A 16,048-nucleotide genomic window follows, 5' to 3' on the forward strand; every position below is an offset into this window, starting at 1 on the left:
TATGTCACTGTCAGCCCTTTATAGGGAATATACCAAATAGAGTGCATATGCAGAATAGGCAAAAAGTGAGGTTATGTTCAAATGACATTTCTAATAATATTCTTTTGTTATTCCAAAACCTTGAGATGCTTGAAAGGTCTGACCAGTTGAGACTATCTGAAGAAATTGTAGATTATCAACATAGAAGAATACCAGGAGTTGAAATCAATCAGTATAAGTAACAGACAAATTCTGGAAATATCTTTGTGAATTCTTATGAGCATAGAAAATAAAACCAGAATAAAAGAGTATACATTAATTTAGGAATCACCCACAAGGAAACATTTATGTTTAGAATTACAAGAGAAATGTCATACAGATGGTGATGAATGGATAAGATGTTAAAGGGGACACACAAGTGATTGACTGTTAAGTTGGCAATATTATATAGATGTCAATGAATGGAATCCAGTATACCTAATTCACTCAGTTGTATCAGTGGAAGAATTGGGATAGAAGCCAAGACTCTTGATACCCAAATTAGCATTTTGCCCACTTAAAACACACATGTTTATTTTGTTTTTCTAGAGAAACTGATTTCAAAAAACAAGAACTGGCTAAAACAGCAATTTTAGAAGAACAAACACAAACGTTCCTCATGGATATTAAAGAGATATGTGCCACGGTGAGAGAGTCCTATTAGTGGATACTTTTCCCATTTAAATTCCACAAGGATTTATTCAGGGCCTGTTTGTGTGCACTCTCCTGCAAACTGTGTGATAGAGTGAGGAGGATATAGAAAGGAAGTAAAAGCAATGTCCCCAACTTGGAGTTGCTAGCAGTTTGGGTGGGCATCTCAAAACATAAAAACCAATGCTTTTGCAGAGAGAAAATGTCAAACCCTTATTCCTATGAATTCTGAATTAGGGGAAATTTTTTTTTAAATCATTATAATATTCTTTTCAAGTAGCAGTAGTAATATATAAATTCACTATTGTTTCCAAAAGAACTATTACTTAAAACAAATCCCTCTTCCTAGTTTCAACAATTTAAAATACTAGCAAACTTTGTGAAACTCATCACATCAATTATATTGTGGGAAAGGGGTTTATAAAGTTTATTTCTATATTATGTATTTATAAGGTAGTAATTCTGAGATTCATACATACTTTCACCATTGAACAGTTCTCTGTAAACAAACATACGTGAATGAACATACACACATACATACACATATACATACATAAATACTTCATGAACAAACAGTTCAGTAAAACTTACAAACATAACTGAATCTGAAAGAATATATATTTTGGATTTGGAGCCTACAGCCTCTCACCAATTGGAGAGAACCATATTTGATTTTCTGTTTTCTAGGCTTAGGCTAGAATTTTTCAATACAATTAATAAAAGAATGGAAAACTTTCAGTGTTGTTCTCAATTTTATTAATTTTAGTTATGCCAAATATTTTCCTTAACTCGTTATACATCAGTTCATAAATATTTACCTACACTGCTCTGAATTCTTCAAATTTGTTTTTTCCTCCTGCACTAAAATCCTGAAAAGTTAGATAGGTTGGAAAGGGGCAAGGTGGTGAAGATCTTTAAAAGCCAAAGACAGGATTGTACACTTGATCCAGGAGACTCAAGATTTCAATGAATAGGAAGAAATAGGGTCAGACCAGTGTTTTTAGAAGATCACTATGGTAGGTGAGGGTAGGATGAATTTGAGTAAAGAAAGATGTGAGGAATGGAGAGGCTCTTGCAATCATCTGGGGATGAGGTGAAGAGTACCTACATCAACTGATTGGAGTGGGTAGAGAAAAGGGGATATAAAAGACAAATGTTATATAGCTAGAAATGTCAAGGCTTGACAAAAAATTGTTTATGCAGAGTGAGGATTTATTGAAGTCATGGGAGATGATATGATTACCAAGCAAGATACTATGGAGGGAAAAGTTAAGAAGGAAGAGGACAAAATTTTGGAAGACATACCCACTTTGAGTGGTATTGCCTGAATATGTATATAAAAATTATAAATTCATACTTATATACATGCATACAGACATGCATACATACATACAAATGTATGTGTATATATGTATGTGTGTGTATATATGTGTGTGTATATACATGCACACACAAAAGGAAACTCAAATAGACTGAAAAAACAAATGGGAGAAGCTCCAAGTGGGGGACAAAAACTTAGAGAGGAAAGCCTGTCCAAGAGAATAAGACCATCTTCATTGTTGTCAAAATTTGCAGAGAGGTCAAGAAAGATAAGAACTGAGAAAAAGTCTTTAGATTTGGAACAACACTGAGAGTTTTCCATTCTCTTATTAATTGTATTGAAAAATTCTAGCCTAAGCCTAGAAAACAAATTCAAATATGGTTCTCTCCAAGTGGTGAGAGGCTGTAGGCTCCAAATCCAAAATATATATTCTGGTATGTATGTATGTATGCATGCCTGAGATTATTTCCCATTTATGCTCTACCCATCCACTATGTGTCAGTTTTGATGTGTAGTTTTTCAACTGATTGGGAGTTCCTTGAGGACAGGGTATTATGTTTTTGCCTTTCTTTTGTTGAACCCCAATAAATTGCAGAGTCTGTTCTAAGAAAGAGATAAACACAATTAGGGTGCGTGTGTCCACAGTTTAATTTCTCTCAAGGTAGCTTGACATGCATTTCATGAGAGTTCAGTCCAAAACTGGGCCCCCATAAGGGGGCCAGTTTTTGTCCCCCACTTGGAGTTTCTCCCATTTGTTTTTTCAGTCTATTTGAGTTTCCTTTTGTGTGTGCATGTATATACACACACATATATACACACACATACATATATACACATACATTTGTATGCATGTCTGTATGCATGTATATAAGTATGAATTTATAATTTTTATATACATATTCAGGCAATACTGGCTTGATTTGGGGGGACAGGGTTATATGTAGGTGTTCCCAGGGGTGCCAATCAACTCTGATTGGTCACAACACTGGGAGGTGGGTTATATTAAAATGAGGTCTTAAACACCTGACTTAGGTCACTTAATCTTGGTCAACAGGGCTGTTATCACCTGCCATCCTGACAGAGGAAATATTACCCCCAGTCTTGGGAATCTGTCTCCACCCAAACCTGAGTAGGATAAAATCAATTCAGGGCTGGGTCAGATTTGACCATGATAAGAAGATTCAAAGCAATTTCATTATCAGCAATGTCCTCCTGAAAAACTTTGGAACAGAAGGCTGAGGGGGCTGGCGCCCTGAGTCTCCGAGACATAGAGAAACCATTTTTCACAGTTTGTATCCCCAGAATTGAGCACAGTTACTTACACATGATAAATGCTTAGTAACTGCTTCTTGACTGCTTGAATATAATACCACCTTATATCCATGTCCCAGTATTTGTTCAACCAATCTTGGATCAATAGGCATCCATTTTATTTCTCTCCAGGAGTATGTGGGTGTCTGTATGAAACCTTTCTCTTGTCTTTGATATCCTTTGAGTATAGGTGCCTAGGAGTGGGATCAAATGATTCAAAGGGCATGGTCATTTGAATGACCTTGCTTACTTAATTCCAAATGTTTTCTCCACAGCTCCTCCATTTTAGCTCCTCTAGTAACATAAAAAGCTATTAACTTATCTCCCCACAGTTCCCTCAGTATCTATATTTCCATATAGTATCATTTCTACCAATTTTGATCTAGATGAGAGAGAGAGAGAAAGGAAAGAAAGAGAGAGAAAGAAAAGAAAGAAAGAAAAAGAAAGAAAGAAAGAAAGAAAGAAAGAAAGAAAGAAAGAAAGAAAGAAAGAAAGAGAAAGAAAGAAAGAAAGGAAAGTGTTGTCCAACTTGGTCCCTAGTGGGCAGCTCCTTCTCAACTCACAGAAGTAGCCATAAAGAGAATGAATGCAAAGACTTTTTCCAGCTACATTTTTTGTCTTATAAGCTGGATTTATTCTGTTCGTGCAAAAGTTTGTTGATGTAATATAGTTAAAATTATCTATTTTTTCTTTACATTGACCTATACCCTTCTTTGTTTGTGAATTTACCCTGAAACTATGTCACAGAAAGGAACTTCCTTCTATTTTACCTGATATTTCAATATTCCTTTCTTATATTAAGGCTAGGTATCCCTCCAGAGCTTCTCCTGTTCAATTGTGCATGATACTATTCAAAACCTACTTTGTGCCTAACCGCTTTGCAGTTTTTCTTGCAGTTTGTCTAGGACAAGCCATCCTTCTCCCACTCATTTGTATTCTTAAGCTTTTTACATAATGGACCTCTGGGTTCACTTTCTTCTAAGTACTTGGTTATCAGACCTGTTAACCTCCTCTTCCTTTCTTTTTCTTTTCCATTTTTAACTTTGACCAAAGAATTTTGATGAGGACTGCTTTGTGATATAGTTTGCTATGTAGTAATAGTGGGCCCTTTGTATCCCTATTTTTTCTTCAAATTTTTCCATCAAAAATACCCAACAATCTTTCAGTTGTAGAATCTTATGGCTTTTTTTCAGTCTTTTTAGCTCTTTACCACTCTACCATTTTGGATACAGTGGAATTTCTTTCCATGTACAGATTCTCTCCTCCCCCACATTTCATGAATACTGATTTCTCTAGGTGGGATTATCCTCCTTCTCCCACTCAATAAGATTGGTTGTCCTCTAACCTTGTGCTCTTGTAATCTCTTTCTGTACCCTCTTTACTGCTGATCTTATCAGCTCCCTTTGTGTGAATGATCATATCTCTACAGAAGACTCCCAAATCTATAGATCCAAGCACAACATTTCTTCCGAGTTCCAGGTCCAATCAATCAGTCAATCAACATGCATCTCATCCTCAACACATCCAAAATGACTTCCCCAAAACTTATCACTCCACCAAACTTTGCTTAATTTTTTGGGGAACATTACCTTCTGTCCAGTTCTCTGCACTCAGAATGATCTCTGACTCATCACCCTTCCTCAATTATATCTATATATCATTATAATAGGTTTTCAAATCTTGGCACTTCTACTTCTATCATATCTCTGGCATTTATTCCCTTCTCTCTACTCACAGGAACACTACTTACCCTGCAGTATTCAGAGTAGTTTCACCTCTTGCTTGGACTACTGAAATAACACTTTTTAAAATTAAAAAATTTTATTAATAGCTTTTGTTTTTAAGATCTCCACAATTTCTCCTAGTGTCCCTTCTCTCTGTCAGAGACCCCCATACACTTTACAAAAAAATATTTTTAAACAATTAAAAGAGGAGAAGAAGAAAAGGAAAGCAATGAACCGGACCAGTCAATGCATTGAACAAAGTAGGAAAATATAGGCAATATTGCTTTGCCAATCCTGGAGGACATCTCTTCTCATTTGTCCTCATTGGATCATGCTTCCTCTTTAAAGGGGGAAATACCTGTATTGAACTGAAGAAATTAAAGAAAAATTGCTTCGGATACATCAGTAGGATTTTCTTTCTGTGTCTGTATGTTGGGCACTGGCTCCTGTGTGTTTCTTAGAATGTTTACGCTTTATAAAGTTGGTAGCCTGAATGCTTTGGAACTGATGACTCTTTCTGGCTTGGACTAGGCTCTTTGAAAGTCAGTTCAAAGTCCATATTTCACTTTTACACATTCCATGATGAAAGGAGTATTAAGGAAAAGACTGTCACTTCCTTCATAAATCATTTTGGCAAAAAAAAAATTCATCTGAACATAAGTTCAGAATAGGCTTAGCTTATTATAGATTTCCCAAATTTGTTTTTTATTTTTTTAGACACATATTTTACTTCTCTCTTTCTAAAAATTGTTTCTTTTCCACAGGAAAACAATGAAGTTCCTACAGTGGACAGCATCATTGAAATGGAAGCCATCACAAAAAAAGAATATGTTAATTTTGATGTTTCAACTCTGGCATCTACCTGGAAAACCAGGTAAACTCATGTACAACTAGTGGGGGTTTAAGAATGATAGAATCTCAAGAAAACAATATTGCAGCATCCTGGTAAAGTTAAAAAAATAACTGTATCCTATGTCTGTCCCTGTCGTCCCTTTACTTGGAATATACCTAATGGAGACTATTATACAAATGGGTAAAAAGAGGGGTGATTTTCAAATAATTTCCTCCAATAACCTGGAGATTCCTGAAAAGCCTGACAACTTAAGACTATCTGAATAAATTTTAGATAATAACTATAAAAGTATAATAGCAGGAATTTAAAATTGATTAGTATAAGGGACAAGAAAATTCTGGAAAAACTGTGAATTAATGGAGTCTACAATACTTTAATAGTCACCCACAAGGAAACATATATGCTTTGAAGTAAGAGGAATGTTTTACAGAGAGTGATGAATAGATAAAATGATAAAGGGGACACATAAGAGAGTAACTGATAGGTAAAATTCAATGAATGGAATCAAATATACCTAAATTCACCCAACTAGATCAGTGGAAGAATTGGGAGAGAAACCAAGAATCTTAATATACAAGTCCACACTCTCCCCATTTAAAACACATAAAATGTTTATTTTATTTTTCAGAGAAATTGAATTGAAAAAACAGGAGTTGATCATAAGAACAGCCTGTCAAGAGAGAGCACAGAAATTTTACAATGAAGTAAAAAAGATACGGGCCATGGTGAGAGAGTTCAATTCATTAGTACTTTTCCCATTTGAATTCCATTAGGATTTACTCAGAGTCTATTTGTGTGCAGCGTCCTGAAAATTTTGACATGTAACGAGGAGGCTGTAGGAAAAGCATTAAAGGAATACCCCCAACTTGGGTGGTGCTGGTAGTTGGAATCCCAAAAAAAGAAAACAAAGGTTTCTACATAGAGGAAATGCTACTCCCTTGTTTCCATAGAATTCTGAATTAGGCAAAAATTTTATTTTTCACCTTTGTAATTTTATTCTTTTCAAGTGGCAATAGTTTTTTAATTAATTAATTTTTAATTTTCAGCATTCACTTCCATAAACTTTTTTCTTTTTTTAAAAAAGTAGTTATTTTATTCTGAACTTAAGAAATAAAACAAGCATTTCTGTGATGTAGTAGAATAAAAAAAAGATGATTATACCTGAAACTGCAAATCTATTATCTAGAACTTGCTGTTCCTGTTAAATATATATATGAAGTTATCATGTAACTTTTTTCTTTTTTTATTCCCTCCCCCTCACCCCCACAGAACTTCCCTCTTTTTATTTTTTAAAAATTAATTTATTTATTTTTAGTTTTCAACACTCACTTCCACAAGCTTTTGAGTTTTAAATTTTCTCTCCTTCTCCTCTCCCCCCTCCTCAAGACAGCATGCAGTCTAATATAAGCTCTACATATACATTCTTATTAAACATATTTTCACATTAGTCATGTTGTAAAGAAGCATTAGAACAAATGTGAGGAACTACAGAAAGAAGAAATGAAACAAAATTTTTAAAAAATAGAAAAAGCAAATAGTATGCTTCGATCTGCATCCAGACTCCATGGTTCTTTCTCAGGATATGGATAGCATTTTCCATCATGAGTTTCTTGGAGTTGTCTTACATCCTTTTATTGCTGAGAAGAGCTAAGTCTATCAGACTCAATCATCACACAATGTGGCTGTTACTGTGTACAACGTTCTCCTGGTTCTGCTCATTTCGCTCAGCATCAGTTCATATAAGTCTTTCCAAGTTTTTCTGAAGTCCATCTGCTCACAACTTCTTTAAGCACAATAGTATTCCATAACATTCATATACCACAACTTGTTCAGCCATTCCCCAATTGATGGGCATCCCCTCAATTGCCAGTTTTTGGCCACCACAAAAAAAAGCTGCTATAAATATTTTTGCACATGTGGGTCCTTTTCCTATTTTTATGATCTCTTTGGGATACAGCCCTAGAAGTGCTGTTGCTGGGTCAAAGAGTATGCACATTTTTGTAGCTCTTTGGGCATAGTTCCAAATTGCTCTACAGAATCATTGGATCAGTTCACAACTCCACCAACAATGCATCAGTGTTCCAGTTTTCCCACATCTTCTCCAGTATTTATTATGTTCCTGTTTTGTCATGTTAGCCAATCTGATAGGTGTGATGCAGCACCTAAGAGTTGTTTTGATTTGCATTTCTCTAATCAATAGTGATTTAGAGCATTTTTTCATATGATTATAGGTAGCTTTAATTTCTTCATCTGAAAAATGCTTGTTCCTATCCTTTGACCATTTATCAATTGGTAAACCATAGATTGAAACCCCAAAGGGCTGTTCTAGTTTGTCTAGAACAACGATCCCCACTTTTTTGTGTTCTAAGGTTCCTTGCACAATGGGTCTCTGGGTTCACTTGCTTCTATCCAGCCTATTCTCCTCAATCTGTCTTACTTTTTTCTTTTCCTTGTTTAACCAAGACCAAAGAGTTTAGATAAGGACTGCTTTAGGATAGAGTTTGCCATGTTGTAATAGTGGCCCCTGCGTGTTTGTTTGTGGCCCCTCCCTATGTTTGTTTGTTTTTTTCAAAGTTTTCCACTGAAAATCTCCAACAATCTTTTAATTGTCTAATCTTACACTTTTTCTCAACTTTTGGAGTTTCTTACCTTTCCACCACTTTTGACACAGTGGAGTTTTTCTTCCATGTACAGATACTCTCCTCCCCCTCCTTTCATGATACTGCCTTCTCCTGTTACCCCTCCTACCCAATTGTATACTTTTCATTTCTCTATGTTGACTCACCTTTTATCTCCCACTCAATAAAATAAGACTGAGTGTTCTCTTGCCTTCTCTCCCCTGTAATCTCTCTCTGCCTCTTTCTTCCTGATCTCATCAGTTTCCTCTGGGTGAATGATTATCTCTCTACAGAAAGCTCCCAAATGTATATATGCAAGCGCAATCTGTTTCTTGAGTACCAGTCCTTGTCTGATCCTCTCCTGACTCTGGGCCTTGTACGAAACCAGGGGGATCCCTGGTCTGGCCTGAGAATGTGGGGCCCGGTGTTCTTCCCTGCTTGTACAGCATCCCTCCAAGACAGTCAGTGTTACCTGCCTCAATCTCTTGCATGTGATGGAAGCCAGGTAGATATACCCTTGCCTCTCCTTCCACCTAGGCTCTTTGCACTGATCCCCCTCTGGCAGGGATGGGGGATGTGGGGGCCCTCACTGTCCCGAGGCCCCTGAAGAATATTATAAATTATGGAAACCCCAGTGTCTCTACCTACCCCACCCATGCCCTTCAACCTCTTATTTATACTAAAAGCTGCTTGATTTTACTGAAAAAAGATCAATCCACATGCCTCTCATGCTCAACACATCCATATTATCTTCCCACAAAACCTGACACTTCCTCTATGGAGGGTACTGCCTTCTGTTCAGTCTTAGCTCACTGTGCTCAGAATCATCTTTAACTCTTCACACTCCCTCACTTAGGCCTATGTATCATCCTATCAGTTTTTAGTTCTTGTCACTTCTGCCTCTGTAACCTCTCTTGTATTTATTCCTTCCTCTCTACTCACAGGAAAACTACTTTTCCTGATTGAGGTTCCTATCATCTCTTGCCTGGACTTATTTATCATTGTATTTTAAGAAATTAAAATTTTTATTGATAGCTTTTTTAAAAAAAATGACACAATTTCTCCTAGTGTTCTACCACTTTCTCAGAGATTCTCACACACTTTATTTTAAAAACAATAAAATAGAAGAGGAAGAAAAAGAATACAATTGCAGAGGCGGCCAATACATTGAAAAACGTTTTCGACTATATATAATATTGCACCCCCTTGTATTTAGCACTTCTGTAAAAGAGTGAGGGTTAGGAGTCTCTTCTCATATCTTCTCTTTGGGTCGGGCTTGCTCTTTAAAGTTTGCAACATTATCGGCGTTGTTGTACAGAGAATAATTAAAAATTCCTGCGAATGTGTCATTAGGATTTACTCTGTTCTTGTGAATTTGGACTGTTAAGCATTGACTTCTGTGGGTTTCTGAGGATGTTTACAAAGTTGGTATTCTGAATGCCTTAGAAATGATAATTTTCTTGCTTGGACTACACTTTTTGGAAGTTTGTTCAAAATCCATATTGTGCTTTCACATGTTTTGCCTTGGAAGGGGTATTGAGAAAATGGTTCTAATCTCCTTCAGACATCTTTGCTGCCTAAAAAATTATCAGAACAAAAGTTCAAAGTAGTCTCAGTTTAAAAATTTGACTTTGAATTTCTTTAAAAATTTTTTTCTTTCTCTCTAACAATGTTTCTTTTCTACAGGAAAAAATTGAAGTGGAAAATGGAACTGAGGAGGAAAATGGTTTTGATGATTATTCAATTCTATTATCTCTCTGGAGAACCAGGTACACTCAAGTACTACTAGTCAGTTTTCAGAATGGTAGAATCTCTTTAGGAAAAAAAATGCGGCAGTATTTTTAGACAAGTTAAAAAAATAAGTGTATCCCACCTCTGTCTCTGTCATTCTTTTATTGGGAATATACCAAATGGAGTATATTATGTGAACAGGTAAAAGGACGTTATGTTCAAATAACATTTCTAGTAGTATTCTTTAGTTACTCCAAAAACCTGGTGGTGTCTGAAATGTCTGGCAGGTGGAGACTGAAGAAATTCTAGATGACCAACAGAGAAGAATAATGCCAGGAACTGAAATCGATCAGTTTAAGGAAAAGGAAAATTGTAGAAACATCTGTATAATTTAGTGTGAGCACAAAAAATAAAACCAGAATAAAAGGGCATGCATTAATTTAACAACCACTCCTAAGTGATCTATAAGCTTTGAATTTAAAAAGCAATGTTATACAGAGAGGGAGGAATGAACAAAATGGTAAAGAAGACATACAAAAAATCACTGATAAGAAGTTGTCAATATTATATAGGTTTCAATGAATGCAATCCAATAGGCCTAATTCACTCCACTATCAGTAAAAGCATTGGGATAAATGCCAATATCTTTATACCCAAGTTAGAACTCCTCCCCACTTAAAACACATACACTGTTTTGTTTTCCAGAGAAACTATATATAAGAAACAAAGACTGCAATTCCAAATGGTTTTAGAAGAAAGAAGTCAAGCATTCTTCAAAGAAGTCAAAGAGTTATGTGCTACTATGAGAGAATTCAATTCTTGGGTACTTTTTCTTTGCCAATAACTAGGTCATGTGGTAAAAACTAGCTCAAACTGTATGACTTCTCATAAGAACATTAAATTAACTCCTATACTAGAGAATTCACATTTTTCCACACTCCTTGTTGCTCCTGTCTTTATCTAAACCAGATACTTGATTTAGACCCTACTACAAACAACAGGATAAAGGGAGAACCTCAAAGAATCTATGAGGATCTGACTTATAAATTGAGTCCTTAGGGTTAAAAAGTTGATATTTACCAATGTAGATGTAAGCTAAGGTTAAGAGCACTTCTTAAGTTGGCATTAACACCATCATTTAACTTCTTTGTTACTGTTCAGTCACTTTCAGTTGTGTTCAACTCTTTGTGACCTGTTTGGGGTTTTCTTGGCAAAGGTACTGGAGTAGTTTGCCATTTCCTTCTCCAGCTCATTTTACAGATGAGGAAACTTGGGCAAACAAGGTTAAGTGACTTGCCAAAAGTCACACAGCTGGTCAGTATGTGAAGCCAGATTGCAACTCAGGAAGATGAGTCTTTCTGACACCAGGCCTGCCATTGTGTCCACTGTGCCTCCTAGTGACCCCATTTGAATTCTGGGATTCTTCACCTTGGATTTCATTCTTCACCTTGGATTCAAGCTCCCCAAAGGGATGAAGCATCGGTTTTATTACCTATAACTGTCTTGTGATGTGAAGATAGCAGATTGTTATGTATATATATTTAGGCAGGCTTTTTAAATATTTGACATATATAATCATCTTCTCATCTTGTTATTTTCTCAAAAAAAATTCCAAAATTTTCAATCTAGCTATTTACTTTAGTTATTTACTCTAGTTATTCACTCTAGTTGTACATTCCCTGCTCAGCATTAGATGCTGCTAAGGATCTAATCCTATACATAAGTGTGTGGATAACGACACTTTTTTTTTAAAGTAGTGTTTTTCCCCAGTTACATGTCATGAAAATTTTTAGTATTCATTTTTACAAGATTTTGAGTTCCAATTTTGTCTCCCTCCCCTCTCCTCTTCTGAAAATGATAGGCAATTTGATTAGTTTATACATGTGCTGTCATGTAAAAATATTTCTGTTACTAGTCACAGTTATGAAAGAAGGAACAGATCAAAAGGGAAAAAAAATGAGAAAAAATCAAGTAAGGGAAAAAATATGTTTTCTTCAGTGGATTTTTTTATCTCCTTTTCCATTTGGTCAATTCTGCTTTTTAAGCTATTGTCCAAGCTATTAACTCTTTTTTCATAATTCTCTTGCATCAATCTCATTTTTTCCCCATTTTTTCTTCTACTTCTCTTACATTATTTTTAAACTCCGTTTTGAGCTCTTCCATGAGTTCTTTCTAGGCTTGAGGTGACTTCCCATTTTCCTTTGGGGCTTTGCCCATAGGTATTTTGACATTGTTGTCTTTTGAGTTTGTGTCTTGGTCTTTGCTGTAACCATAATAACTTTCTACGGCTAGATTCTTTTTTGTTGTTTTTTGCTCATCTTTTTTGGGGGGGGCGGGGGAACAGCGGCTTTTTACTATCTTGTAAACTTGAGCTCTGCATCCTGGGTAGAAGGGGCACTATCTCAGGCTTCTTATGCCAGTGACTGCAGGTCCTTACTTTTTATCTGCCGCTGTGCCAATGATATTCTAAGGCTCCCAGGGGACCCTCCTATCTGGTACTGTGCTGAGGGAGTGAGGTGTTGATTGGATAGCACTGCTGGAGGCCATAGGGGTCTGGCAGCTTATTTGGTGTTTGTCTGTGTTGTAGTGGTGGTTTCTGATGTGTGCTGAGGCCTGGTGGGGGTATTTCTGCATTTCCCCAGGCCTGCACTGGAGCATGCGGAGGTCTGGTCCCTGGAGGATGCCTGTTTACCCTGGGCTGTGCTGAAGCACATGGAGGTCTGGCTGCTGCAGGGTGCCTTTTTGCCCTGGACTGTGCTGAAGCTTGTGGAGGGCTGGCTTCTAGAGTATGCCTGTTTGCTTGGGGTTATGCTGAAGCACCCGTGGTAGTTCTTGGGGCTGAAGTCTGCTAGTTCTCCTGGGTCTGCTAAGGCACATGGGGGGGTGTCCTGGTATTGACCTTTGCCTGCTCTACCATAATGGGGTTCAGGATCTCCCACTGCCTTGCTGAGGTAGGGCTTGTTTCAGGCTTGCTGGGATGCTTCATGTCCTAGAATACACTCCCCTTTTAACATGAGAGAGATGGATCTTTCTTGCTGATCTTACAAGCGTCTTGGGCTAAAAGACTGGTTCACCCCTCCTATTTGCTGGTTCTACTCTTCCATGATTTGTTTGGGGCACTGTTTTATGGTTGTTTGAGGTGAATATGAGAGAGTTACAGCAATTTACTGCTTACTTCACCATCTAACCACACTTTTTATAAGTAGACTTCTATGCCTCAATTTGATGGCCACACAAATGAATTTACCCAAGAGATGCTTATTTTCCTCTAATTGTAAATCAATGGAGGACCACTGGGGATTCTATTTTCTAAGTGGAGCAATGCACAAACTCCTTCATAGAGGTGACCCTGCTACTCAGACAACCCACCTTACTGGTTTACAAATAAGGAGATAGATACAAGTTCTGTCTGCTTTCACATTCTCTTATTGATAAAGTAAGCAAGGCTTATTCTTCCCTTTGAAAATAGACAGGATTTGGAATTCAAAACTTTACAAAGAAGATTTCAAACTGTTTTAACATGTAATTGAGGAAAATATCCTTAAAATATATGTATATATTAACATCACACAAACTTTTAAAGTTTTGTTCTCTTGTATGGGTCCCAAGCTTGCTTGTTAATTAGAGAAATACCAATAGCATTTCATATAATACAGTGTGGGTAGGAATATTATCCTCAACTCCCAAACCAGTGACAAAATATTGGGGAACACCGTTGGCCACAAAAAAAAAATTATGTTTACATTCCAGTGAGAAAATGGAATTTTCCTCAATTTACCTAGTTAATAAGAAGTCCTTGCTCTGTTGCAAGTTTAAAAATTAGTAACTTTCACCTTCTTATACTATTCTCAAGAGTCTTCTCCAATGGAAGATTATCTCCACAAAGTCCACTCATAAGGAGTGAATTTAAATTTTATTTATCTCTCCCTATTTAGTTCCAGATTCAAAAGTTGCAGCTTATTTCATGTCATTATTTTTGCTCAGGGAAAGTTTTTTCTCTGCTCTTGGTCTCCAGAAAAAAACTAATTTGACTTTAACATAGATAATATAACAAAAGAGAACACAGATTACTGATCAATTTCCAGTCAGGAAAATGTGGCTGTATATATGGAGCCTTTCTCTTGACTTTGAAGTCCTTGAAGTATATGTGCCTAGTAGTGTGATCAATAGGCATGGTCATTTTATTGACCTTTCTTATGGAATTTCAAATGTTTTCTCCATAACTATTAGACCCTTTTTAGCTCCTCCAAAAACATATGAACAATTAGCCTGTCACCCACAGAATCCCTTGCATGGGTGTTCCCCTCTATTATCATTATTGCCAATTTGATCTTGATGAAGGGAAACCCATTTGGCATTTGGCATTCATTGGCATTTCCCTTCCTTGATGTAGGGCTGTTTTTCATACGGCTGTTGATGGCCTGCAATTCTTCTTTGCAAAACCATTTGTTAATAATGGTATTGGACAATTACCTATAAAAGGGGAGAAGGATGTGTGTGTGTATGTCTATGTGTATATATATGTATATATACACACACATGTATATATATACATATTACATACACACATTTGTACATATAACCCAAGTCTTATTAGTTTGTATTAATTCTTACGGTAACTGAGAATGAATACAAAGACTTTTCCTATCTGAGGGCTTTTCCTCTTGTAACCTATATTGATTCTGGTCATACAAAAGGTTGCTGATATAATGTCACTAAGATAATCTATATTTTTCTTTTGTGATAGCCTGTATGATGGCCTACATTGCTTATTTGGTTGTGCATTTCCCCACAATCATATCACATAAAGGAACTTCCTTCTATTTTACATGATGTTTGAATATTCCTTTTTCATATTAAGGCTAGTGAGGCCTCTAGAGCTTTTCGTGTTAAGTTCTGTCTGATATTATTAGAACCTAATTGCTTTGCAGTTTTTCTTGCACTTTGTCTAGAACGAAGAATCTTCCTCTCACTGATTTATATTTTTAGGTTGCTTTCATGGTGGACTTCTAGGTTCACTTGCTTCTAAGGTCTTGGTTATACAGCTAGTTCACCTCATCTGACTTTTCCCCCCTTTCGTAACAACAGCCAAAGAGTTTTGATGAGGACTGACTACTTTCTGATATAAATTGCCATGTAGTAATGGTGCACCCTATTGTTCCATAATTTATTTTCAATTTTTTTCCATTAAAAATCTTAAAGTTGTCATCCTGTCCTTTCAGTCATGTGTGACTCTTTGTGAACCCATTTTGGCTTTTTTTTTGGCAAAAATACTGTAGTGGTTTGCCATTTCCTTCTCCAGCTGTTTTGACAAATGAGGAAACTGAGAAGCAAACAGAGTTAAGTGAATTGCCCAGGATCACACAGCTAGGATGTACAGTGGATATGCACTGAGCCTGGAGTCAGGAAGACCTGCCTTCAGATCTGACCCCAGATATTTACTAGCTGTGTGAAGCCTGGGCAAGTCACTGAACCCTCTTTGCCTCAGTTTCCTCATCTGTGAAATGAACTGTAGAAGGAAATGACAAGCCACCGTAGTATCTTTGCCAAGAAAACCACAAATGAGGTCACAAACAATTGGACATGACTGAGATGACTGAACAACAAGAACAATAGTGACCCTTTTTCATCTCTATTATTTTTTCAAATTTTTCCAGCAAAAACCTCAACAATCTTTTAACTGTTAAATCTTATGGCTTCTCAATTTTTGTAGTTCTTTGCCTCTCTACCACTTTTGAAGCAGAGGAGTTGCCCCTTCTCTTTACAGATTCTCTCCTCAACTACCCTTCATGAAACTACTCTCTCCTGGTGCCTCTCCTAT

At 36.6% G+C, this 16,048-nt stretch overlaps 1 protein-coding gene across 1 annotated transcript in view; it reads left to right on the forward strand.

Moving 5' to 3' along the window:
* The first annotated feature begins 297 nt into the window (after positions 1–297).
* Positions 298–16,048, forward strand: part of LOC114022834 — a 37,029-nt gene continuing 21,278 nt past the window's right edge. The window contains exons 1-5 of the mRNA XM_027835266.1: positions 298–664; positions 5,790–5,899; positions 6,507–6,603; positions 10,183–10,265; positions 10,933–11,050. Of these exons, the coding sequence (XP_027691067.1) occupies positions 638–664; positions 5,790–5,899; positions 6,507–6,603; positions 10,183–10,265; positions 10,933–11,050 (435 nt within the window). The 5' untranslated portion in view covers positions 298–637. The remainder of the gene's footprint in view (positions 665–5,789; positions 5,900–6,506; positions 6,604–10,182; positions 10,266–10,932; positions 11,051–16,048) is intronic.

Source organism: Vombatus ursinus, unplaced genomic scaffold (genome assembly GCF_900497805.2).
Source record: "Vombatus ursinus unplaced genomic scaffold, bare-nosed wombat genome assembly UNPS02014813.1, whole genome shotgun sequence".
Lineage (NCBI taxonomy): Eukaryota > Metazoa > Chordata > Mammalia > Diprotodontia > Vombatidae > Vombatus > Vombatus ursinus.